The sequence below is a fragment of the Balaenoptera physalus genome (genome assembly GCF_965194825.1).
Source record: "Balaenoptera physalus genome assembly, chromosome: 8".
NCBI lineage: Eukaryota > Metazoa > Chordata > Mammalia > Artiodactyla > Balaenopteridae > Balaenoptera > Balaenoptera physalus.
The window spans coordinates 98704663-98732581 of record NC_138887.1 but is presented as its reverse complement, the minus strand read 5'-3'; the positions used below and the strand labels follow the sequence as shown (position 1 = coordinate 98732581).

Below are 27919 nucleotides of genomic sequence, written 5' to 3'. Positions count from 1 at the left end.
GCGAGAGCACCAGAATCACAACTGGCTGCTGGACAATCATTGACAGGAAAACCCTGGACTTCACCAAGGAGGATACCCCACGTCCAAGGACAGAGGAGAAGCCACAGTGAGACGGTAGGAGGAGCGCAATCAGAGTAAAATCTAATCCCATAACTGCTGGGTGGGTGACTCACAGACTGGCGAACACTTATACCACAGAAGTCCACCCACTGGAGTGAAGGTTCTGAGCCCCACGTCAGGCTTCCCAACCTGGGGGTCCAGCAACGGGAGGAGGAATTCCTAGAGAATCAGACTTTGAAGGCTAGTGGGAATTGATTGCAGGACTTTGACAGGACTGGGGGAAACAGAGACCCCACTCTTGGAGGGCACACACAAAGTAGTGTGCGCATCGGGACCCAGGGGAAGGAGCAGTGACCCTGGGGGAGACTGAACCAGACCTACCTGCTGGTGTTGGGGGGTCTCCTGCAGAGGCGGGGGGTGGCTCTGTTTCACTGTGGGGACAAGGACTCTTGCAGCGGAGGTTCTGGGAAGTGCTCCTTGGCGTGAACCCTCCCAGAGTCTGCCATTAACCCCACCAAAGAGCCCAGGTAGGCTCCAGTGTTGGGTTGCCTCAGGCAAAACAACCAACAGGGAGGGAACCCAGCCCCACCCATCAACAGTCAAGTGGATTAAAGTTTTACTGAGCTCTGACCGCCACAGCAACAGTCAGCTCTACCCACCACCAGTCCTTGCCATCAAGCCTCTTAGATAGCCTCAACCACCAGAGGGCAGACAGCAGAAGCAAGAAAAACTACAATCCTGCAGCCTGTGGACCAAAAACCACAGTTACAGAAAGATAGACAAGATGAAAAGGCAGAGGGCTATGTACCAGATGAAGGAACAAGAAAAAAGCCCAGAAAAACAACTAAATGAAGTGGAGATAGGCAACCTTCCAGAAAAAGAATTCAGAATAATGATAGTGAAGATGATCCAGGACATTGGAATAAGAATGGAGGCAAAGATTGAGAAGATGCAAGAAATGATTAACAAAGACCTAGAAGAATTAAAGAACAAACAAACAGAGATGACCAATACAATAACTGAAATGAAAACTACACTAGAAGGAATCAATAGCAGAATAACTGAGGCAGAAGAACGGATAAGTGACCTGGAAGACAGAATGGTGGAATTCACTGCTGCGGAACAGACTAAAGAAAAAAGGATGAAAAGAAATGAAGACAGCTTAAGAGACCTCTGGGACAACATTAAACACAACAACATTCGCATTATAGGGGTCCCAGAAGGTGAAGAGAGAGAGAAAGGACCAGAGAAAATATTTGAAGAGATTATAGTCGAAAACTTCCCTAACATGGGAAAGGAAATAGCCACCCAAGTCCAGGAAGCGCAGAGAGTCCCATACAGGATAAACCCAAGGAGAAACACGCCGAGACACATAGTAATCAAAGTGGCAAAAATTAAAGACAAAAAAAAATTATTGAAAGCAGCAAGGGAAAAACGACAAATAACATACAAGGGAACTCCCATAAGGTTAACAGCTGATTTCTCAGCAGAAACTCTGCAAGCCAGAAGGGAGTGGCATGATATACTTAAAGTGATGAAAGGGAAGAACCTACAACCAAGATTACTCTACCCGGCAAGGATCTCATTTAGATTTGATGGAGAAATCAAAAGCTTTACAGACAAGCAAAAAAGCTAAGAGAATTCAGCACCACCAAACCAGCTCTACAACAAATGCTAAAGGAACTTCTCTAAGTGGGAAACACAAGAGAAGAAAAGGACCTACAAAAACAAACCCAAAACAATTAAGAAAATGGTCATAGGAACATACATATCGATAATTACCTTAAACGTGAATGGATTAAATGCCCCAACCAAAAGACATAGACTGGTTGAATGGATACAAAAACAAGACCCATATATATGCTGTCTACAAGAGACCCACTTTAGACCTAGGGACACATACAGACTGAAAGTGAGGGGATGGAAAAAGATATTCCATGCAAATGGAAATCAAAAGAAAGCTGGAGTAGCTATACTCATATCAGATAAAATAGACTTTAAAATAAAGAATGTTACAAGAGACAAGGAAGGACACTACATAATGATCCAGGGATCAATCCAAGAAGAAGATATAACAATTATAAATATATATGCACCCAACATAGGAGCACCTCAATACATAAGGCAACTGCTAACAGCTATAAAAGAGGAAATTGACAGTAACACAATCATAGTGGGGGACTTTAACACCTCACTTACACCAATGGACAAATCATCCAAAATGAAAATAAATAAGGAAACAGAAGCTTTAAATGACACAATAGACCAGATAGATTTAATTGATATATATAGGACATTCCATCCAAAAACAGCAGATTACACGTTCTTCTCAAGTGCGCACGGAACATTCTCCAGGATAGATCACATCTTGGGTCACAAATCAAGCCTCAGTAAATTTAAGAAAATTGAAATCATATCAAGCATCTTTTCTGACCACAATGCTATGAGATTAGAAATGAATTACAGGGAAAAAAACGTAAAAAAGACAAACACATGGAGGCTAAACAATACGTTACTAAATAACCAAGAGATCACTGAAGAAATCAAAGAGGAAGTAAAAAAATACCTAGAGACAAATGACAATGAAAACACGACGACCCAAAACCTATGGGATGCAGCGAAAGCAGTTCTAAGAGGGAAGTTTATAGCTATACAAGCCTACCTAAAGAAACAAGAAAAATCTCAAGTAAACAATCTAACCTTACACCTAAAGAAACTAGAGAAAGAAGAACAAACAAAACCCAAAGTTAGCAGAAGGAAAGAAATCATAAAGATCAGAGCAGAAATAAATGAAATAGAAACAAAGAAAACAATAGCAAAGATCAATAAAACTAAAAGTTGGTTCTTTGAGAAGATAAACAAAATTGATAAGCCATTAGCCAGACTCATCAAGAAAAAGAGGGAGAGGACTCAAATCAATAAAATCAGAAATGAAAAAGGAGAAGTTACAACAGACACTGCAGAAATACAAAGCATCCTAAGAGACTACTACAAGCAACTTTATGCCAATAAAATGGACAACCTGGAAGAAATGGACAAATTTTTAGAAAGGTATAACCTTCCAAGACTGAACCAGGAAGAAACAGAAAATATGCACAGACCAATCACAAGTAATGAAATTGAAACTGTGATTAAAAATCTTCCAACAAACAAAAGTCCAGGACCAGATGGCTTCACAGGTGAACTCTATCAAACATTTAGAGAAGAGCTAACACCTATCCTTCTCAAACTCTTCCAAAAAATTGCAGAGGAAGGAACACTCCCAAACTCATTCTATGAGGCCACCATCACCCTGATACCAAAACCAGACAAAGATGTCACAAAGAAAGAAAATTACAGACCAATATCACTGATGAATATAGATGCAAAAATTCTCAACAAAATACTAGCAAACAGAATCCAACAGCACATTAAAAGGATCATACACCACGATCAAGTGGGATTTATCCCAGGGATGCAAGGATTCTTCAATATACACAAATCAATCAATGTGATACACCATATTAACAAATTGAAGAATAAAAACCATATGATCATCTCAATAGATGCAGAAAAAGCTTTTGACAAAATTCAACACCCATTCATGATAAAAACTCTCCAGAAAGTGGGCATAGAGGGAACCTACCTCAACATAATAAGGGCCATATATGACAAACCCACAGCAAACATCATTCTCAATGGTGAAAAACTGAAAGCATTTCCTCTAAGATCAGGAACGAGACAAGGATGTCCACTCTCACCACTATTATTCAACATAGTTCTGGAAGTCCTAGCCACGGCAATCAGAGAAGAAAAAGAAATAAAAGGAATACAAATTGGAAAAGAAGAAGTAAAACTGTCACTGTTTGCGGATGACATGATACTATACATAGAGAATCCTAAAACTGCCACCAGAAAACTGCTAGAGCTGATTAATGAATATGGTAAAGTTGCAGGATACAAAATTAATGCACAGAAATCTCTTGCATTCCTATACACTAATGATGAAAAATCTGAAAGAGAAATTATGGAAACACTCCCATTTACCATTGCAACAAAAAGAATAAAATACCTAGGAATAAACCTACCTAGGGAGACAAAAGACCTGTATGCAGAAAACTATAAGACACTGATGAAAGAAATTAAAGATGATACCAACAGATGGAGAGATATACCATGTTCTTGGATTGGAAGAATCAACATTGTGAAAATGAGTATACTACCCAAAGCAATCTACAGATTCAATGCAATCCCTATCAAATTACCAATGGCATTTTTTACGGAGCTAGAACAAATCATCTTAAAATTTGTATGGAGACACAAAAGACCCCGAATAGCCAAAGCAGTCTTGAGGGAAAAAAATGGAGCTGGAGGAATCAGACTCCCTGACTTCAGACTATACTACAAAGCTACAGTAATCAAGACAATATGGTACTGGCACAAAAACAGAAACATAGATCAATGGAACAAGATAGAAAGCCCAGAGATTAACCCACGCACCTATGGTCAACTAATCTATGACAAAGGAGGCAAAGATATACAATGGAGAAAAGACAGTCTCTTCAATAAGTGGTGCTGGGAAAACTGGACAGCTACATGTAAAAGAATGAAATTAGAATACTCCCTAACACCATACACAAAAATAAATTCAAAATGGATTAGAGACCTAAATATAAGACTGGACACTATAAAACTCTTAGAGGAAAACATAGGAAGAACACTCTTTGACATAAATCACAGCAAGATCTTTTTTGATACCCTCCTAGAGTACTGGAAATAAAAACAAAAATAAACAAATGGGACCTAATGAAACTTCAAAGCTTTTGCACAGTAAAGGAAACCATAAACAAGACGAAAAGACAACCCTCAGAATGGGAGAAAATATTTGCAAACGAATAAACGGACAAAGGATTAATCTCCAAAATATATAAACAGCTCATTCAGCTCAATATTAAAGAAACAAACACCCCAATCCAAAAATGGGCAGAAGACCTAAGTAGACATTTCTCCAAAGAAGACATACAGATGGCCACGAAGCACATGAAAAGATGCTCAACATCACTAATTATTAGAGAAATGCAAATCAAAACTACAATGAGGTATCACCTCACTCCTGTTAGAATGGGCATCATCAGAAAATCAACAAACAACAAATGCTGGCGAGGGTGTGGAGAAAAGGGAACCCTCTTGCACTGTTGGTGGGAATGTAAATTGATACAGCCACTATGAAGAACAATATGGAGGTTCCTTAAAAAACTAAAAATAGAATTACCATATGACCCAGCAATCCCACTACTGGGCATATACCCAGAGAAAACCGTAATTCAAAAAGACACATGCACCCGAATGTTCATTGCAGCACTATTTACAATAGCCAGGTCATGGAAGCAACCTAAATGCCCATCAACAGACGAATGGATAAAGAAGATGTGGTACATATATACAATGGAATATTACTCAGCCATAAAAAGGAACGAAATTGAGTCATTTGTTGAGAAGTGGATGGATCTAGAGACTGTCATACAGAGTGAAGTAAGTCAGAAAGAGAAAAACAAATATCGTATATTAATGCATGTATGTGGAACCTAGAAAAATGGTACAGATGAGCCGGTTTGCAGGGCAGAAGTTGAGACACAGATGTAGAGAATGGACATATATACACCAAGGAGGGAAAACTGCGGTGGGGTGGGGATGGTGGTGTGCTGAATTGGGCGATTGGGATTGACATGTATACACTGATGTGTATAAAATTGATGCCTAATAAGAACTTGCAGTATAAAACAACAAACAAACAAAACAACTAATACTAAACTTTCATTGGGTTATTTGTATGGAAATATGTTAATATAAATGTTTCAGACATTACATGAAATTTCTAAAAATCTTGTATTTGTATTTGTATGGAAATATGTATGGAAATATGTTAATATAAATGTTTCAGACATTAAAAAAAAAAAAAATACACCTAACCTACCAAACATCATAACACTTACATTAGCCCACAATTGGGCAAAATCTTCTAACACAAAGCTTATTTTATAATAAAGTGTTAAATATCTTATGTAATTTATTGAATATAGTACTGAAAGTGAAACAGAGAATGGTTGTGTGGGTACAGAATGGCTGTAAGTGTATTGGTTGTTTACCTTCCTGATTGCGTGGATGACCTGGAGCTGTGGCAATGTCATTGCCCAGCATCACAAAAGAGTGTCCATACCACATAACACTAGCCCTGGGCAAGACCAAATTTCAAAATTTGAAGGATGGCTTCTACTTATTGAGTATCACTTTTTCACAATCACGAAGTCAAAAAATTCTAAATCAAACCATCCTAAGTTGGGGACCATCTGTGTGTGTGTGTGCGTGTGTGTGTGTGTGTGTGTGTAATTACACAGTTCTTAGATAAATTTTGTTCTTGTAAAAATTGTTTCTTCTCCTTTTCTTATTTCTAAAAAATTTTTCACTTTTATTTGGTCTCTTCATGTAACTATTCTATTATATTTTGTATCTGTTCAAATAAATACTTTTAAAATTATAATAATTAAAGGTATCTCCATTACTCTTATTCTTAGTTTTGACCATACTGTTGAAAAATGATAAAGGGCTAAAAGGAGGCATGGAAGCAGGAATCCATGGAGGGAAACATGGAGGAAAAACAACATGTAAAGGAGGAACCGATAAGCAGTCAACAAGCAGATGTTTCATATTCATTTGCACATGTCACAGTCGAAAATATAGCACCATTGTTTGAGACACTGTTTTTTTATTATGTTTCTATAAATAATACTTATGGAGGATAATTGAAAACTAAAGACTACATTTTATTTAATAATGCTCTACTTTAAAACATCTACTTTAAGAAATGTCTATCGGGCTTTAATAGAAAATTTATTTACTGGTCCAAATATTAAATATCATGTATATTTAATTATAAATACTCATTATAAATCTAATATCTGTCCTGCCACCTTTAGAGGATCTTGAGCTTCCTTACACTTGTCCTTTCCTACCCTTAGCAAAGCTGATAGTTCACTTATTGGTGTATGCTTTATTATTCCCTGAAGCTGGTTTCCACCATTCTCAATAAGTCCAAGGTTAAGGATTCAGACATGAATGTGAACCAGGCAAGTTCTGCATCCATAGTCTTCACCCTTTGGTTTGACTCTTCATTTTGCTAACATGTGTCCCGGCTAAAAGGGGCCAAAAGGGAGACAGCAAATGGATCAGAGCAAACCCATCTCCATCTCCACTAATGAAAACACAATGTAATGTCTCTGACCTGCAGATGGGTCAGCAACCCTACAATTTCTACCTGACAGGCGAGACACTCAGGATTGTGATTTTTTTCCAGAATGATACTAGACTATGACACTTTGAATGTGTTTCCTACAAGCATAAAATATATTTCCTTATGAACAAATATTTTGTGCCTATAGTTGTATGTGTGCGTGTTCCTTATCAAAAAGGCTAAAAAAGGTGTGGCTGATTTTGACAGAGCAGTAGTGTTATGTCTTTACTGTGTGAGGAATGGAAGAGGGTTCAGAGAGAGTAAAATCAAGGCTAACTAATAACAGCAATAGCTACTGTTTATTGATTACTGTATGCCAGGTGCTGTGCCAATATTTTACACACATTGCCTCCTTAAATTCATTTAGTTAAGTCTATGGACGTTTATAAACAGTGTGAGTGCCTTATCCTCAGTTGTACATTTCTTAAGTGGGGGAGGGATGCAGGGCAGAGCCCAGAGCTCTCATGTTCCCAAGTGGAGGCCATTGACTTTTAATTGTCATATTTATAGTTTAAAAGGTCATCATGTTGGGAATTCCCTGGATATCCAGTGGTTAAGACTCCTCGCTTCCACTGCAGGGGGCGTGGGTTTGATCCTTGGTCCGGGAACTAAGATCCCACATGCCATGCGGCAAGGCCAAAAAAAAATGATCATCATGTTTATCTATCCAAGAGTTTCTGTCCCAGCCTGGGTATTGATTTGAAGGGGTATGGGGCCCTCAAATTTTAATATACTGTCTAGCTTTAGAATCTGATTTATTGTTTTCCTCTTGAAACTACACGGGTTATTTCCTTTAAATGTCAAATTCAAGAGTAAGGATCCACACTGCCTCAAAGACCAGAAAATTCATGTATTCAGGCAATGTTCTAGGTGTTGAGTTTATAGCAGTGAACAAAACAGGTAAAAATCCCTGGACTCATGGAATTTTTATTCTAGTTAAGGGAAAGAGACAATATGTAAATTAGTAAAATATATAGACTTTTATGCTAGAAAATAGATGCTGAGGAGTGAAATAAAGCTGGGGAAATAAAGGCAGGTGGAGGGGTGGGGGTACAATTTTTAACTCCATGTTTAGGAAAGGGTCTCATTGAGAAAGAACCGTTCAGAAAGGAACACTTCCTGAACTAAGTGAAGGGGCAGTTCATCAAATATCAAAGCCCCAAAGCAGAAGCATGCTTGGTATCTTCTAAGATTAGCCAGGAGGCCAGTGGGATGGGAAGAGAATGAATGAGGGAAAGAGTAAAGCCAGATCAGCTCAGAGGACCTTGTAGGCCATTACAGGGGCACCATCAATGTGAAGTCATTGTAGAGTTTTGAGGGTAAGGGTGACCGAACCCAATTTATGAATAATGGGATTAAATTCTAGCTACCTGTGTTAAAAATCAATCAGATGATCAGATAGAAGAGAATAAGAGCAGAAGAGGAGAAACATATAGATGTCAACAGGACATCTATAGTGAAAATCCAAATAAGAGATGATGTTGGCTAGGACCAATGCAGTACCAGTGGGGGAAGTGGAAAATGACATATATGAACAAATTTTGGAAGGAGAGTCAACAGGATTCAGTCACAGATAGAGTGTAAGAGAAGAGTCAAGGACAATTTCTATTTGTTTTCATCCCAACAACTGGAAAGATGGAATTAAGACAAGGAAGACCACTGGAAGAAGAAGTTTAGGAATGAAGATGGGATTCAGATGCTTGTTAGTTTTGGATCATATATGTCAGACATCCAAGGGGAGCTACCCAGAAGGCAACTGAGTTTCCTGAGGGAAGCCTGGAATTAGTCAGCATATAGTTTTTAAGGCAGGGCTACCTACATAACTTGTGTGGCCCAATGAAAAATGAAAATGTAGGCTTCCGTATTCAAAAATTATTAAGAATTTCAAAACCCTGACAGCAGAACATTAAACCAAGTGTGAGGCCTTTCTGAGTGAAGGAGCCTGTGTACAGGCAGTGCACCCAGAAAGCTGGTCCTGCTTTAAGGCCATAATTCTGAATGTTATCATCAAGAGAGTAATGTGTCCAGATAGATAGATAGATAGATAGACAGACAGACAGATAGATGTCCAAGGACTGAGGTCTGGGATACTTCAAGGTAAAGATGTTAGAGAGAATGAGGAGGATCCCTCAGAACTGACTGAGAAGGAGAAGCCAGCAAGGTATTCGAACTCGACAAAACAGAAACAATAATGAAATATTTGATATGGACTTGGGATGGTCCATTAGTATCCAGGCTCAATCCAAAGAGCTGGTGGGGGGGGTGTGTTATCGCCTCTGGTGTCCCATTGCAAGAGGAGTTTTATTAGTTTGGATTGTTTCATGATAGGTTGATTTGAGGCTTTTACCACCCACAGGGCAACTCCAGAGTTTCTTTGTAAACTTCTCCATCTTTAAAAAAAAAATTGTTTTAATCACTTCTAGTAATTAATGAGATTTTGAAATCCATTGGCTGAAGCCCTTCTGAAAAGCAGAAAATCCATTTGTGGATTTTGTGCCACTTTGGCGGACACACAGATGAGGGAATAGATAACAGAAGTAGAGAAAGGCAAAGGCAGGCTTTAAGTGTAAACATAGCTTTCTCACTGGTCATACTGTGTGAAGCAGCCAAACAGGACCTGGCTGACTGCAGCAAAAAGTGAGATGAAACCAACCAGCCAGGGCAAGGCAGAAATATTCAGGAATAAATAATCTGTTTCTTATCACATGGCACAAACCCGTTTGGGGTGTTAGGTTTCTTAACAGGTTACATTGGTTACTTAAGGGTTGAAAACTCACCAGCTTGGATATCTGTAGAGTTCTGTGTGCAGGCAGCTGGTTGAAAGTAAAAGACTGACCTTTCTCCTGGAGTAATATAATCTCCTCCCTCCTTACTCTTCCTAGAGTCTTGAGTGATTCCAGGCCAAGACCTACATTCAGTAGACCCTGGATGTGCACAAATGACTCCTGCAGAGAATGAAGAGGAAGCTGTAATAGGTCCCAGAAAAGATGTCACGTTAATATGCTCCATTGTGCCATCTCCTCCCTGGCTTAGCCAGAGATCATTTAAGTCTGCTTCACTACATGTGACTGCTTCAGCTTCAAAATGTCCAGGGGCTGTGGAGGCAGAGGAAGTGACAGGCTATCAATGGACATAATAGAAAAGACACTCCTCTTCCTCCAGGTACTAATATTTTGGAGTGACAAGGGGCAGAGGGTGGGGCATGAAAGAAGGATGGAAAAAAGAAGGTTACATTAATATATCCAGTACCACTGTCAGCATCTCTCAGTGGATTTATGTTGGTTATAGGGAGTTAATATAGTTTCCTCCTAATATAGTTAACAGCATTCTAGTGAAGTGCAACTTTGTTACAGAGAACCAGTGCACTAGTCTATTCCCTACCAGCAAATAGGAGTTGACTTTTGGGAAAAATCTTATTCTGCCTACTTTGAAGTAAGATTACAAAAGCATTTTCCTGGACATCATATAGTGAGAGCAGGGCTGTCAGCTCTTCACTAAACTGTCAACTTTGGATAAACTGGCTCATAGGCCCCTCTCTTATTCTATATACCTGGAAGGATGCTTCGTTGGCAGGCTTTTAGATTCAAAGTTGTAGGGAAAATAATCTTCGTTGAGCTACTACTCTTTTATACCTTTGAGACATTTTATAAAGATTATGTCATTCCACCTATAACCCTTCTATGAGAAAAGTCTTATTTTCCCCCATTTCATAGGGAAGAAATTAAAGGTCAGAGAGGAAAATAAGATCTCACAGCTGTTCAATTGCCAGGGAAGTTTTATTAGAGTTCAGATTGTCACCTGATGGGTCAACTAGGGGCTTTTACCACCCACAAGGCAACTCCAGAGTTTCTCTGTAAACTTCTTTATCTTTAAAAAGAATTTTAAGTGGCGGTGCTGGAATTCAAGCTCAGGTCTGCTTGAACATGTTTCTTCCTTATGTGGTTCAAGTAATTAGAATATTTAACAGGTATAAAAAAATCCATGAGTTTTTTGGAAACAAGTGCTCATTTTCAATCTTTTAATATAATCTTTCCATTTCTTCTTAAATATGGGAGATACTGAAAATCCTATAATCCATGATGCTAAGAAATTAACTTCTCTAGAAGGACAGTAGGTGGCATTTCATTTCTTTGCTTATTTTGCTCTTATTGCTTTCATTGAGGTTTTAATATATACGACATTTTTATTTCATTAAATATTCAAAGAGGAAGTTCAAAAACTCAGTCTACTCACAGTCTGAAGTCCTGTAACACAGCCTTGGCCACTGTAAGGTTTTAGATTTTAGGGTATGATTTTTTTATAGATGCTTTTTCCCATCCAAGTACTAACCAGGCCCGACCCTGCTTAGCTTCCGAGATCAGACGAGATAGGGCGTGTTCAGGGTGGTATGGCCGTAGACTGTATAGATGCTTTTCATATATTAAACCCACATTAAAATTTTTCAGAAGCTGTTGTAAGAGAGCACATAAGGAAGATCAGCATTATGCTGTAATTTGCAAGCATAGTGTCTAATGGAGGGCTTGGAACACTAAGCATAGTACTGTTTAATCCTAATGTCTATGTTTATTACATCTTCTTTTGAGTTGGTTTGCTAAAAGGATAGACTACAGTAATATATTTAATGTGGAAACTAGCATTCCAGAATCTTCTTCATGCTTAATATTTAACAAAATCAAGTTTACTATATACTATAGAAATTATTCTGAATAAGGGGAGAAAATTATCACATATTTATGGTAGTGGATAAAATTTATAAGATTTTCAAACTAGAAAGGTATTTATGAATTATTTGACTAGTATTATGTTTTAGCAAGACCAACAGGTTAAGACATATAAAAAGAATCCAACTAATCAATGTGGATGTTCCCATCATTTCATGGCTATACCTCTGGAGGGTTTTTGTTTGGTTTTTGTTTGTTTTTTTAAGTTAAAGTGACTTGGCTGGGTCTGACTGGGACAAAACTGATGGTTACCTATTTGAGTGGCTTTGAAATATTTATGTGTGGTTTGCATTTGGCTCTATCCTTTCCTTATCATTACATCCTTTCTCCGCAGCCCATTTTCTGCATAGCCTTTCTGCTGCAATGCTAGCTGGAGAATAAGCAGGAATTCAAAGAGGATTAACTATCGCGTGAGAAGCTTATGAGTATTCATAATAATAAGTTGCTTAAAACTAGGTGGCAGGGACTTCCCTGGTGGCGCAGTGGTTAAGAATCCGCCTGCCAATGCAGGGGACACGGGTTCGAGCCCTGGTCCGGGAAGATCCCACATGCCACGGAGCAACTAAGCCTGTGTGCCACAACTACTGAGGCTGCGCTCTAGGGTCCGTGAGCCACAACTGCTGAAGCCCGTGTGCCTAGAGCCCGTGCTCCGCAACAAGAGAAGCCACCGCAATGAGAAGCCCTTGCACCACAACAAAGAGTAGCCCCCGCTCACCGCAACTAGAGAAAGCCCGCTCATAGCAATGAAGACCCAACGCAGCCAAAAATAAATAAATAAATTTATTAAAAAAAAAAAAAAAAAAAAAAAAAAAAACTAGGTGGCAAAGCTTGGGGAGGTTTGTGTGGTTTAAAGGCACATATTCACATTTTATCAGGACCTTCTTAACTGTAGTAGATTAGTTCTCTCAAATTTAACATGAATTTTCACTTGTTGGCAGGTAGCCTGAGAGGTCATGACATGTAGTAATTTATCACTTTGCCGAGGGATGTATTTGAATCACGTCTCTACTGAGGCTGGTATGCATGAGTCCAACCTAGAGTCTGGATTCATACCTCACCTCTTTGTGTTTCTTACTTAAAATGTCATCAACCCTGATGTCCATTTGACAGAGTGGAAAATTATGGAAAGCATATTCTGTATGATTTGTGTAAATTAAGGGTTTCTTGAAGAAATTGTGTGATTTCTTAGAGGTATATAAGAAAAAATGTAGATTATAGACGCTAGGGAAGTTTATACACTGGTTGTGCATTTTTTATGAATTATTACAAAGTTCATATAAATTATTATAATCACATAGTTACACATTAGCAAGTGCTCCATTGTATTTATTTTTTAATGCACTAGTGCTTAGAAGTAAAATAAGGACATTATAATCAAGATTTATCATGGAGGACTTCCTGGAGGAGGTGAACTTTGAAACAAATCGATCCTAAATATCACCTTGTTGAAGGGTGTTCCCATACTCACGATAGGGTCTTAAGCAAAGGACAGCCTTAGTGGTAGATAAATTGAACAGTAAACTCAGTAATCCACAGGATATGATTTCTCAGATAAAGACAGTCTTTTTACTAGAGCCTGAAGTTCTCTTCATGTTTCAGACAGTTTCTCACCTCAAGGCTTTGTCATCTGTTAAGAGAAACAGTCTCCCCTAGGAAAAGGAAGCCATAAGGCTGATTCAGGTATTTACTCTTGAAGGTAAATATATTTCGAGTCTTTATGAAAAAGGACACAATTATTTTGGGGATTGCTGGATGCAATCTGACAACTTTACATTTTCAGAGGTATCATTAGAATGAACAGACATTAATGAAGATCATGGAGATGATAAAGGGATCTCTTCATCATCTTAAAACATGGCTACCTTGTAACCTCAGTATTCCAAGTTATTTGGGAGAAATTATATTTTGGGCTCAGGACATGAAAAATGTAAACAGATCAAAGGCTTTATTTTTAAAGAGGTGAAATATTCATACAATGGAATATTATTGACTCTTTTAAAAAAAAGGAAATCCTGCCATTTCTGACAACATGGATGAACCTGGAGGACATTATACTAAGTGAAATTAGCCAGATACAGAAAGACAAATACTACATGATCTTACTTATATGTGGAATCTAAAATAGTCAGACTCATAGAAGCAGAGAGCAGAATAGTGGTTACCAGGGGCAGGGGGAAGGGGAACTGGGGAGATATTGGTCAAAAGGTACAAACTTCCAGTTATGCAAGATGAATATGTGACTACAGTTAACAATAATGTATTGTTTACTTGAAATTTGCAAAGAGAGGAGATCTTAAGCATTCTCACCACAAAAAAATAAAAGAAAATAAAAGAAAATAAAAGAATGAAAGAAATAAAATGGTTACTATGTGATGGACATGTTAATTAACTTGATTGAGATGATCATTTCATAATATATGTTTATCAAAACATCAAGTTTTGATAAAACCTTAAATATATACAATTTCTATTTTTTGATTATACCTCAATAACATTGGGGAAGAAAAAAGATTAAAATACTGTCATGTTTGTTTTCATAACATAATGAAAAAAGCTAAAGCAGTGATTTTAGGTTTGACTTTTTCAGTTCATTAACCTCTAGATTGCAGGAAGAAAAATCTTCCACAGAGACTTCTCTTTGTAAGTACCAGAGCAGTCAATTTCAGTGAAATAAGGATAAGGAATGAGCACAGGGGGAGAATTTTTCAAAATGCAGATGTCAGGACCCATCCCCAAAGGGCATATTTCAATCTTGGAAGGAGGAAGTCTTACGTATTTTCTAAAAGCACCCACATTTATTTTGATCTGATGCAATCATCTAGAAACCCTCTGGAATTATCCTTTAGGGGGGCTCTTAAAAAATATCAAGTCCTTATGGCATGCTTGTGATTTATCAGGTTTGGAAGCTGGAATTAAGTAATTTTGTGAAGATGCAAACACTCGCATTATTCAAGCAATGGTGTGCAATAGTGATGATCTGAACTATTTCACTCCCACTCTGTTTCCACTATATATAATTTACCTTCTAGGTTAGGTTTACTGTTGAAAGAATAACATTTGACCTTGTGATACCTCCCTGAATAAGGTTTGTGTGACATAAAATGTTAGTCTTTTGCTAGACTGATTTTGCTCCCTTCCTTATATATGCTTAATTATAATCTAAAGAGGAAACTAAGCTCCATCAGCTTACTTGTTTTTGTTTTAAAAAATTGGGCTTCGTAAACACTACAACTTTACCCACATTTGTAGGTGGGGATAAAGGAATGTTTGACTATAATTTAGGGCAGTTTTAATAAGTACCTTCTAATGCACCGTTAGCAGAGAAGCTGGAATAATTTCAGAAAACGGTTATATTATTTGCTTTATCTTAGGTCAGGCTTACCAACATTGATTCTATGTTTTTTTTCCTTCTTCAGATGTACATCCAGACAACAACACTTACTGTCTCCATGAGTTTAAGTGCTTCGGTGTCTCTGGGCATGCTCTACATGCCCAAGGTTTATATTATAATTTTTCATCCAGAGCAGAATGTTCAAAAACGCAAGAGGAGCTTCAAAGCTGTGGTGACAGCTGCCACCGTGCAAAGCAAACTGATCCAAAAAGGAAATGACAGACCAAATGGCGAGGTGAAAAGCGAACTCTGTGAGAGTCTTGAAACCAACAGTAAGTCATCCGTAGACTTTCCGATGGTCAAGAGTGGGAGCACTTCCTGATAGATGTACGTTGAACATTCTTCTACTGGTCTTGGGGACTGTGCTACGTGGTTCCAAGGGCCTGGTGGTACTCGCACACCATGAGACCATCACAGCAGTTAGAACCATTTGGTTAGAACCAAACGATTTCAAGGCAAGTGGCTCCTCTCCAGAGCATGAACATAAACACGAAATCTGTTATACAAAGTGTGACACTCAGGTCTCTCTTTTGAGGCACTACAGAGCTTGAAGCTTGGAACTATGCTCCATTTATAAAATTATCCTTTAGCTCTTAGGAACTACTCTCCAATCTTTGTCAGTTCAATACTGGTCGCTCTTCACAGAATTAGTAGTTAACTAGTATTTATGAAGCATGCAGGTCTCTCTTTTGAGGCACTACAGAGCTTGAAGCTTGGAACTATGCTCCATTTATAAAATTATCCTTTAGCTCTTAGGAACTACTCTCCAATCTTTGTCAGTTCAATACTGGTCGCTCTTCACAGAATTAGTAGTTAACTAGTATTTATGAAGCATGCTACCAAAGATCTTACACAAATAAATGATACGTTATTCAGATATTTAGGGAAATGAGAAAACTAGTTAGCCAACATGTTAGGTTAAGTCATAGTCTATATTTGTTTCCCCGAAGTGATCCCCTTCTTTCGTTTCCCTTGACTTCCCTTCTTGGATATATTAAGATAATTAGAGCTCCTCTCTGAAAGCCTCATGACCCTGAAAATAGGACCCCTTCTACAGCCACCACTCCACTTTTCCTTTCCTCACCTATTATCTTCTCTATAATCATCCCTGAAGAAGCACATAACAACATACTGGTACCAAACTAAGCCAGTAGAGTTTAACTGAGCTGTTCAAGTCCATCTTGGACTCTATGGAAGAGTAGCAAATAGATTGAAGGTGTGTATTGCAAAATACCAGAAAGCTGAATACAGTGAAAAAAATTTATATATATATATGTGTGTGTGTGTGTATAACCTATACATTACAAGGTTCTGTAGATGGTTCAAAAAGAAAAAAAAAAAGCTAAGGTCCTTGTGTTAGAGTGGCTTCCTGTCTTTTGGGAATATAACACAGGCATTTAATAATTAAGGATAAAACCCTATGCAAAAATACCCTCTTCCTCTCGGATTCTGCCAGGAGGCTGTATCTCCTTTTCTCTGTACTTTTGACATGAAATACAGAGAAGATTGAGATGACTTTATCTGATTTAATTATTATAACAACTTATAGTCTTCACTAGATTCACAAACCTTCCCTTGCATCAAGAGTTTCAGATGAACACTGTCTACTCTAATGCCCCATATGCAGAATTATCCTTAGAAGATAAGTATTGATTAATTAAACTTATTGGCTTCAATTACTATCAGACTTCTTGGAATGACTGGCCAGGTCCTCTAGGAAGATGACCTTCAGCTCGTGAATATCAAATTTAGTTACTTGTAGAGAAAGAAGCCTTTTAAGAATTTCACAGACATTCCCCACATATTCACCCTTCTGCAAACATGAAATCTTGAGGAAGTGCAAGAGAAGGCACAATAAGGATGGGTTTTGGTATCAAATTGTTATAATCATCTCTGATTATAGATAAGCAATTGACTAATAGTGGGGCTATCTGGGCTCCTAGCAAAAGTTGTGCTGTAACTACTTTCAAGGGCATCAGAGTAGAATGCTTGTGATTTCAGGGCAGAATTTTATTTGTTTTTTCTGCCTTGAAAGCATCAGTGCAGGAAGTTAAAACCTATTATAGGATGCCAATAAACTACTGTTGGCCAGTGATACACTTTGAACACTGGCACTTCTCAGTATGACTCACCAGAGTCTATAGTTGTACTTGGTTTTTAGCAGCAATCCAGAAAACCTTACATAATATGGTTGCAAATGGAAACAACCAAATGTACACTGAAATAAATACCAGTTATCCTGGACTCACCTCTGAAATGTGGTAAGGAAAAAAATTAATAAACTTTTTCCACCCCTTTAAAAAATAAGTTAGTTCCCTGAAGGGAAAATTTGCTGTATTGATAAAGACTAATCCCATGCTATGGAAATGTCTCATACATTTTGTTTTCCTTTTATTATTTTCTGTTGATGTTGAAATGGAAATTTCATAGCATGTGTACGTTTCCCTCTTTTCTCTGAAAATAAGAATGAAAGATTACAAATGTGAAGGCTGTATAGTGGCTAAGCCTATAATATTTTGGAGGAGATGAATGCTCACTTTTGGAAGGTAAAAGAAAGTTAAGAAGGTGAAACAAGATAAAGTCAATTATGACCTCAAAGAATGTTAAATTGTACTTTGGGGAGTTTACTGTAGTATTCATCTTTTACAGGAGTGGTTTGGATTGAATAAATTAGGCTCAGATAAAGTGATTATAGTTTACACATTCAGGAGAGACAGAGTAGGAAATCTTCACCCATCCTTCTGCAATCCCACTCCTGGTAACCATTGTTAACCTTTGTTCACTTAAGGACTAGCTACAATGGACCCCTTGTGTGCCTGTTCCCTTTACCACATGCACCAGTGGTTTGAATGGGAAAAGTAAAAAGTCTTCCAAAATCACAAACTCTCTAAATTAAATGCAATATATTTCTTCTAAAAGTGTGTCTTATGTCTTTAGAAGTATAATTGAATATTGGAAAAGCTTTTGCCATTCAACTCTCTGTAACTAGTACCTTGCCTCCTCAGATTTAAAATACCTCCTTTCAAAACCGGTGGAGCCTATTCTCAATCAAACCGGGACTAGTTAATCCACTGGAACAGTATCCATGTTGCCGCATTCTCGTACTTTCTGCTACCAGACTTTTGATAAATCACCATTACTACAATGACTTGACAATGACGTACAGGACAGTGTTTTGTAAACTATAAATCACTGTATAAAGGTAAATGTATCATTGCTCCCATGAAAATATAGATTGGTCTGTAACAAAAAAGAGAAGACAAAATTCAAAAACTATTGTTTTAGCATCCCCTTTTTTAAAGATTTTTTTTTTGATGTGGACCATTTTTTGAAAAGTCTGTATCGAATTTGTTACAATATTGCTTCTGTTTTATGTTTTGGTTTATTGGCCCCAAGGCATGTGGGATCTTAGCTCCTCCACCAGAGATCGAACACTCCCTGCATTGGAAGGCGAAGTCTTAACCACTGGACCGCCAGGGAAGTCCCTCCCTTTTTTTAATATGTGGAGGATTTTGATAATTATGGCCACTATGCTACAGTCGGGATTTTTTTTCTGACCAATTAACTGTATTCATGATATGCATGCAATGTTTTTCTTTCATAGCCATGGAGTTCTATAAGTCCATCATTCTTAGAAATTTCATCTTAAAGATGACTTGTTAATGCCAGAAATTCTGATCACATATTTAAGGAAAGCTTCTAATGGTACAGAGAATAAACAAAAGTAATGTGAAGCTGGAAGGGAGACCAAATGAGTCCATGTTAATGACTGAATTTGCAGAATACTACATTGCACACATAAAAAGGTCAAGTGTTGTTTCATAAAAGTGTGGAAAGAGAGTTAGAAACAAAGTTGATATATATGAATTTTATCAATGGTACCCAATTAACGAATGCTGTAACATGGTATTCCTTAAGCTCTATTCATGCATAATTCATGAAAACAGCTGCTTCTGGAGGTAGATCTGGTTTCTCTAGTTTATGAACACAGTGTGGTGTGCACAGGAAATTCATTGTTGCTGTATTCAAGCCTGATTTTCACATAAGCATATTCATCAGCAGAAGTATTACATTAGCTTATATGTACATCTCTGATCCCTTTTGTTCTGTGACACTTCTGGGAAAAAGGTAAAAGTATCACTGCTGCCATGAAAATATGCAGACATACCTCGTTCTACTGTGCTTCACTCTATTGCATTTCCCAGATACTGCATTTTTTTCAAAAGTGAGCATTTCTGGCAACCCTGCATTGTCAGATGATGGTTAGCATTTTTTTAGCAATAAAGTATTTTTGTCTAATTTAGGTATGTACATTGTGTTTTTAGGCACAATGCTATCACACACTTAGACTATCGGATAGTGTAAACATAACTTTTATATGCACTGAGAAACAAATTTCATGTGACTTGCTTTATTGTGATATTCACTTTATTGCAGTGGTCTGGAACCTAACCCACAAAATCTAGAGTGGTCTGTGATTAATAGAAAAGATAAGACTTAAAATTCAAAAATTCTATTATTTTAGCATCCATCTTTTTTTCTTCTTGGAAGAAGAAAAGGAAGACTCTTGCAAGATATCTGCCATTCACATCGTTTCAAGGTTGACTAAATTATGTTTCCAAAGCCTTACATCACTTTTCTAATCAGAAAAATTAAGATTACTTTCCTTTTGTAAATTATAGTCTTAGTTCTCAATAGAATTCTACCATCTTTTTCCCTGGAGGTTACTTCTAAGAGTTCAAGAAAAGAAATATGAATTTCTAAAGAGCTTTAGAGTCTTAAAGTTGGAATGATCCTTCAAAATTAACATCTGAATATCATCTTCGTTAAGGTCTTTTGGCTCTTGTTCCTCTGTTACAGCCATAATTTTTCTTTCTAGCTATCTACAAATTTGATAGATATTTCTCACATTTTTAGTTACTGTTAAATATACTGAATAGGGCAGGAAGTTGAGCATTCTTTTAAAGAGTCGTTTTTCTAACTCATAATTTTTCTCCATCTTGTCTACAAAGATCATATGAAAGTCTTTCAAAAGCATAGTTGAAGCACAGATTTTATTTTCTTAGACTATATTTAGAGGCATATGAGAGCATTATATAAATTAGAAATAAAAAATTAAAAAATAAAGACCATAAAAATCACTGTGTTTCATTTCACACCAAACCAAAGGTAACAGACACCCTACCTTTTAGAAGCATAAATAGAAAAGTAGCATTCCATATGGACTCTCTAAGACCACAGCCATTCCCCACAAATCTACTGTGCCTCCATCCTCACAAAACCCCAATGTTGTGAATTGTGAACCAGTGATGAAGCTGAGGCCCCATAACCTGGTTCAGTGACTTTTTTTGACTCATTTTATAGAGAAGAGAATGCAACTTAAAACCAAGTCTATTGGTGTACAACAGAAACTAACACAGTATTGTGAAGCAATGATACTCCAATAAAGATCTATTAAAGAGATCTCGAGAGGAGGGGCAAGATGGCGGAAGAGTAAGACGCGGAGATCACCTTCCTTCCCACAGATACAGTAGAAATACATCTACACGTGGAACTGCTCCTACAGAACACCCACTGAACGCTGGCAGAAGACGTCAGACCTCCCAAAAGACGCCCTCAGGCGACCTACACGCAGAGGCGGGTCCAAATCCAAAGCTGAACCCCGGGAGCTGTATGAACAAAGAAGAGAAAGGGAAACCTCTCCCAGCAGCCTCAGAAGCAGCGGATAGAAGCTCCACAAACAACTTGATGTGCCTGCATCTGTTGAATACCTGAATAGACAACGAATCATCCCAAATTCAAGAGGTGGATTTTGGGAACAGGATATATTAATTTTTCCCCTTTTCTTTTTTTTCCGTGTGGATGAAAGGCTCTTGGTGCTCCAGCCAGGCATCAGGGCTGTGCCTCTGAGGTGGGAGAGCCAACTTCAGGACACTGGTCCACAAGAGACCTCCCAGCTTCACGTAATACCAAACGGCGAAAATCTCTCAGAGATCTCCATCTCAACATCAAGACCCAACTTCACTCAACGACCAGCAAGTTACAGTGCTGGACACCCTATGCCAAACAACTAGCAAGACAGGAACACAGCCCCATCCATTAGCAGAGAGGCTGCCTAAAATCATAATAAGGCCACAGACACCCCAAAACACACCACCAGACGTGGACCTGCCCACCAGAAAGACAAGATCCAACCTCATCCACCAGAACACAGGCACTAGTCCCCTCCACCAGGAAGCCTACACAACTCACTGAACCAACCTTAGCCACTGGGGACAGATACCAAAAACAACGGGAACTACGAACCTGCAGCCTGTGAAAAGGAGACCCCAAACACAGTAAGATAAGCAAAATGAGAAGACAAAAACCACACAACAGGTGAAGGAGCAGGGTCGAAACACACCAGACCTAACAAATGCAGAGGAAATAGGCAGTCTACCTGAAAAAGAATTCAGAATAATGATAGTAAAGATGATCCAAAATCTTGGAAATAGAATAGACAAAATGCAAGAAACATTTAACAAGGATGTAGAAGAACTAAAGAGGAACCAAGCAATGATGAAAAACACAATAAATGAAATTAAAAATACTCTAGACGGGATCGATAGCAGAATAACTGAGGCAGAAGAACGGATAAGTGACCTGGAAGATAAAATAGTGGAAATAACAACTGCAGGGCAGGATAAAGAAAAAAGAATGAAAAGAACTGAGGACAGTCTCAGAGACCTCTGGGACAACATTAAACGCACCAACATTCGAATTATAGGGGTCCCAGAAGAAGAAGAGAAAAAGAAAGGGACTGAGAAAATATTTGAAGAGATTATAGTTGAAAACTTCCCTAATATGGGAAAGGAAATAGTTAATCAAGCCCTGGAAGCACAGAGAGTCCCATACAGGATAAATCCAAGGAGAAACATGCCAAGACACATATTAATCAAACTATCAAAAATTAAATATAAAGAAAACATATTAAAAGCAGCAAGGGAAAAACAACAAATAACACACAAGGAAATCCCCATAAGGTTAACAGCTGATCTTTCAGCAGAAACTCTGCAAGCCAGAAGGAAGTGGCAGGATATACTTAAAGTCATGAAGGAGAAAAACCTACAACCAAGGTTACTCTACCCAGCAAGGATCTCATTCAGATTTGATGGAGAAATTAAAACCTTTACAGACAAGCAAAAGCTGAGAGAGTTCAGCACCACCAAACCAGCTTTACAACAAATGCTAAAGGAACTTCTCTAGGCAAGCAACACAAGAGAAGGAAAACACCTACAATAACAAACACAAAATATCTAAGAAAATGGGAATAGGAACATATGTATCGATAATTACCTTAAATGTAAATGGGTTAAATGCTCCCACCAAAAGACACAGACTGGCTGAATGGATACAAAAGCAAGACCCATATATATGCTGTCTACAAGAGACCCACTTCAGACCTAGAGACACATACAGACTGAAAGTGAGGGGATGGAAAAAGATATTCCATGCAAATGGAAATCAAAAGAAAGCTGGAGTAGCAATTCTCGTACCAGACAAAATAGACTTTAAAATCAAGAGACAAAGAAGGACACTATATAATGATCAAGGGATCAATCCAAGAGGAAGGTATAACAATTGTAAATATTTATGCACCCAACATAGGAGCACCTCAATACATAAGGCAAATACTATCAAACAGCCATAAAAGGGGAAATCAACAGTAACACAATCATAGTAGGGGACTTTAACACCCCACTTTCACCAATGGACAGATCATCCAAAATGAAAACAAATAAGGAAACACAAGCTTTAAATGATACATTAAACAAGATGGACTTAATTGATATTTATAGGACATTCCACCCAAAAACAACAGAATACACATTTTTCTCAAGTGCTCATGGAACATTCTCCAGGATAGATCATATCTTGGGTCACAAATCAAGCCTTGGTAAATTTAAGAAAATTGAAATCGTATCAGGTATCTTTTCCAACCACAATGCTATGAGACTAGATATCAATTACAGGAAAAGATCTGTAAAAAATACAAACACATGGAGGCTACACAATACACTACTTAATAACGAAGTGATCACTGAAGAAATCAAAGGGGAAATCAAAAAATACCTAGAAACAAATGACAATGGAGACACGACGACCCAAAACCTATGGGACACAGCAAAAGCAGTGCTAAGAGGGAAGTTTATAGCAATACAAGCCTACCTCAAGAAACAGGAAACATCTCGAATAAACAACCTAACCTTGCACCTGAAGCAATTAGAGAAAGGAGAACAAAAAAACCCCAAAGCTAGCAGAAGGAAAGAAATCATAAAGATCAGATCAGAAATAAATGAAAAAGAAATGAAGGAAACAATAGCAAAAATCAATGAAACTAAAAGCTGGTTCTTCGAGAAGATAAACAAAATTGATAAATCATTAGCCAGCCTCATCAAGAGAAAAAGGGAGAAGACTCAAATCAATAAAATTAGAAATGAAAAAGGAGAAGTAACCATTGACACTGCAGAAATACAAACGATCATGAGAGATTACTACAAGCAACTCTATGCCAATAAAATGGACAACCTGGAAGAAATGGACAGATTCTTAGAAATGCACAACCTGCCGAGACTGAACCAGGAAGAAATAGAAAATATGAACAGACCAATCACAAGCACTGGAATTGAAACTGTGATTAAAAATCTTCCAACAAACAAAAGCCCAGGACCAGATGGCTTCACAGGCGAATTCTATCAAACATTTAGAGAAGAGCTAACACCTATCCTTCTCAAACTCTTCCAAAATATTGCAGAGGGAGGAACACTCCCCAACTCATTCTACGAGGCCACCATCACCCTGATACCAAAACCAGACAAAGATGTCACAAAGAAAGAAAACTACAGGCCAATATCACTGATAACATAGATGCAAAAATCCTCAACAAAATACTAGCAAACAGAATCCAACAGCACATTAAAAGGATTATACACCATGATCAAGTGGGGTTTATTCCAGGAATGCAAGGATTCTTCAATATACGCAAATCAATCAACGTGATACACCATATTAACAAATTGAAGGAGAAAAACCATATGATCATCTCAATCGATGCAGAGAAAGCTTTCGACAAAATTCAACACCCATTTATGATAAAAGCCCTGCAGAAAGTAGGCATAGAGGGAGCTTTCCTCAACATAATAAAGGCCATATATGACAAACCCACAGCCAACATTGTCCTCAATGGTGAAAAACTGAAACCATTTCCACTAAGATCAGGAACAAGACAAGGTTGCCCACCCTCACCACTATTATCCAACATAGTTTTGGAAGTGTTAGCCACAGCAATCAGAGAAGACAAAGAAATAAAAGGAATCCAAATCGGAAAAGAAGAAGTAAAGCTGTCACTGTTTGCAGATGACATGATACTATACATAGAGAATCCTAAAACTGCCACCAGAAAACTACTAGAGCTAATCAATGAATTTGGTAAAGTAGCAGGATACAAAATTAATGCACAGAAATCTCTTGCATTCCTATATACTAATGATGAAAAATCGGAAAGTGAAATTAAGAAAACACTCCCGTTTACCATTGCAACAAAAAGAATAAAATATCTAGGAATAAACCTACCTAAGGAGACAAAAGACCTGTATGCAGAAAATTATAGGACACTGATGAAAGGAATTAAAGATGATACAAATAGATGGAGAGATATACCATGTTCTTGGATTGGAAGAATCAACATTGTGAAAATGACTCTACTACCCAAAGCAATCTACAGATTCAATGCAATCCCTATCAAACTACCACTGGCATTTTTCACAGAACTAGAACAAAAAATTTCACAATTTGTATGGAGACACAAAAGACCCCGAATAGCCAAAGCAATCTTGAGAAAGAAAAATGGAGCTGGAGGAATCAGGTTCCCTGACTTCAGACTATATTACAAAGCTACAGTAATCAAGACAGTTTGGTACTGGCACAGAAACAGAAATATAGATCAATGGAACAGGATAGAAAGCCCAGAGATAAACCCACGCACATATGGTCACCTTATCTTTGATAAAGGAGGCAAGCATATACAGTGGAGAAAAGACAGCCTCTTCAATAAGTGGTGCTGGGAAAATTGGACAGGTACATGTAAAAGTATGAAATTAGAACACTCCCTGACACCATACACAAAAATAAACTCAAAATGGATTAAAGACCTAAGTGTAAAGCCAGACACTATCAAACTCTTAGAGGAAAACATAGGCAGAACACTCTATGACATAAATCACAGCAAGATCCTTTTTGACCCAGCTCCTAGAGAAATGGAAATAAAAACACAAATAAACAAATGGGACCTAATGAAACTTAAAAGCTTTTGCACAGCAAAGGAAACCATAAACAAGACCAAAAGACAACCCTCAGAATGGGAGAAAATATTTGCAAATGAAGCAACTGACAAAGGATTAATCTCCAAAATTTACAAGCAGCTCATGCAGCTCAATAACAAAAAAACAAACAACCCAATCCAAAAATGGGCAGAAGACCTAAATAGACATTTCTCCAAAGAAGATATACAGATGGCCAACAAACACATGAAAGAATGCTCAACATCATTAATCATTAGAGAAATGCAAATCAAAACTACAATGAGGTATCATCTCACACCGGTCAGAATGGCCATCATCAAAAAATCTACAAACAATAAATGCTGGAGAGGGTGTGGAGAAAAGGGAACCCTCTTGCACTGTTGGTGGGAATGTAAATTGATACAGCCACTATGGAGAACAGTATGGAGGTTCCTTAAAAAACTAAAAATAGAACTACCATACGACCCAGCAATCCCACTACTGGGCATATACCCTGAGAAAACCATAATTCAAAAAGAGTCATGTACCAAAGTGTTCATTGCAGCTCTATTTACAATAGCCAGGACATGGAAGCAACCTAAGTGTCCATCATCGGATGAATGGATAAAGAAGATGTGGCACATATGTACGATGGAATATTACTCAGCCATAACAAGAAATGAAATGGAGGTATTTGTAATGAGGTGGATGGAGTTAGAGTCTGTCATACAGAGTGAAGTAAGTCAGAAAGAGAAAAACAAATACAGTATGCTAACACATATATATGGAATCTAAGGGAAAAAACATGTCATGAAGAACCTAGTGGCAAGATGGGAATAAAGACACAGACATACTAAAGAATGGACTTGAGGATATGGGGAGGGGGAGGGGTGAGATGTGACAGGGTGAGAGAGTGTCATGGACATATATACACTACCAAATGTAAAATAGATAGCTAGTGGGAAGCAGCCGCATAGCACAGGGAGATCAGCTCGGTGCTTTGTGACCGCCTGGGAGGGTGGGATGGGGAGGGTGGGAGGGAGGGAGATGCGGGAGGGAGGAGATATGGGAACATGTGTATATGTGTAGCTGAGTCACTCTGTTATAAAGCAGAAACTAACACACCACTGTGAAGCAATTATACTTCAATAAAGATGTTTAAAAAAAAAAAATACTGAGATCTCCTTCAAACTGGGAGAAGAATTTGATGAAACCACATCAGATAACCAGAAAGTAAAGAGCATCATAACATTAGATGGTGGCTCAATGATTCATTTCCAAAAATGGCTTGGCAAAGAGACAACAATCAAAGGACAAATTGTAGATGGAAAAATGGTAGTGGAATATATCATGAATAATATTGTCAGCATTGGAATCTACAAAAAGGGCTTCCCTGGTGGTGCCGTGGTTGAGAATCTGCCTGCCAATGCGGGGGGACACGGGTTCGAGCCCTGTTCTGGGAGGATCCCACGTGCTGTGGATCAACTGAGGCCGTGTACCACAACTACTGAGCCCACATGCTACAACTACTGAAGCCCGCACGCCTAGAACCTGTGCTCCTCAACAAGAGAAGCCACCGCAATGAGAAGCCTGTGCACTGCAACAAAGAGTAGCCCCCACTCGCCACAACTAGAGAAAGCCCGCGCACAGCAACGAAGACCCAGTGCAGCCAAAAATAAATTTTAAAAAATATGTGTTTACATGTGTGTGCATATGTATATGTATATATAGACATATATATATGTGCAAACCACATTTTCTATCAAAGCCTTTATACCATCTCAATTATTGAAAAATTTTGTAAAACAATCAAGGAAATAAAGTAGGAAATAAAGTTGGCAACCTGGATAACACACGATTAGAAAAAAAAAAAAAAAGATCTATTAAAAAAAAAAGTGTAAGATCTACTTCCTTTCCACTGTTCCTCAATAATAACCTAATGTGAGCAACATAGAAAGATAAGCAGGTATGTCCCACCTGTTTTTGGCATGAAGCTCATAATATTCAATGAAATAAAAAAACAGCAAAAACCTCTACAGCTAGCACTTCCTGGGCTACCTGCATTAATTTTAGTCACTGTGGACTTTGTCTGATCCTGGTCTCTGGTAAGAACTTGTCTGGTCAATTACCAGTATTCATGTACACTACAATGAATGAGTCT

The 27919-nt window shown here is 38.0% G+C and overlaps 1 protein-coding gene across 1 annotated transcript in view; it reads left to right on the top strand.

The window, feature by feature from the left end:
* Positions 1-27919, top strand: part of GRM8 (glutamate metabotropic receptor 8) — a 794802-nt gene that overhangs the window by 755529 nt on the left and 11354 nt on the right. The window contains exon 9 of the mRNA XM_082472362.1: positions 15465-15711. Coding sequence (XP_082328488.1) covers positions 15465-15711 — 247 coding nt within the window. The remainder of the gene's footprint in view (positions 1-15464; positions 15712-27919) is intronic.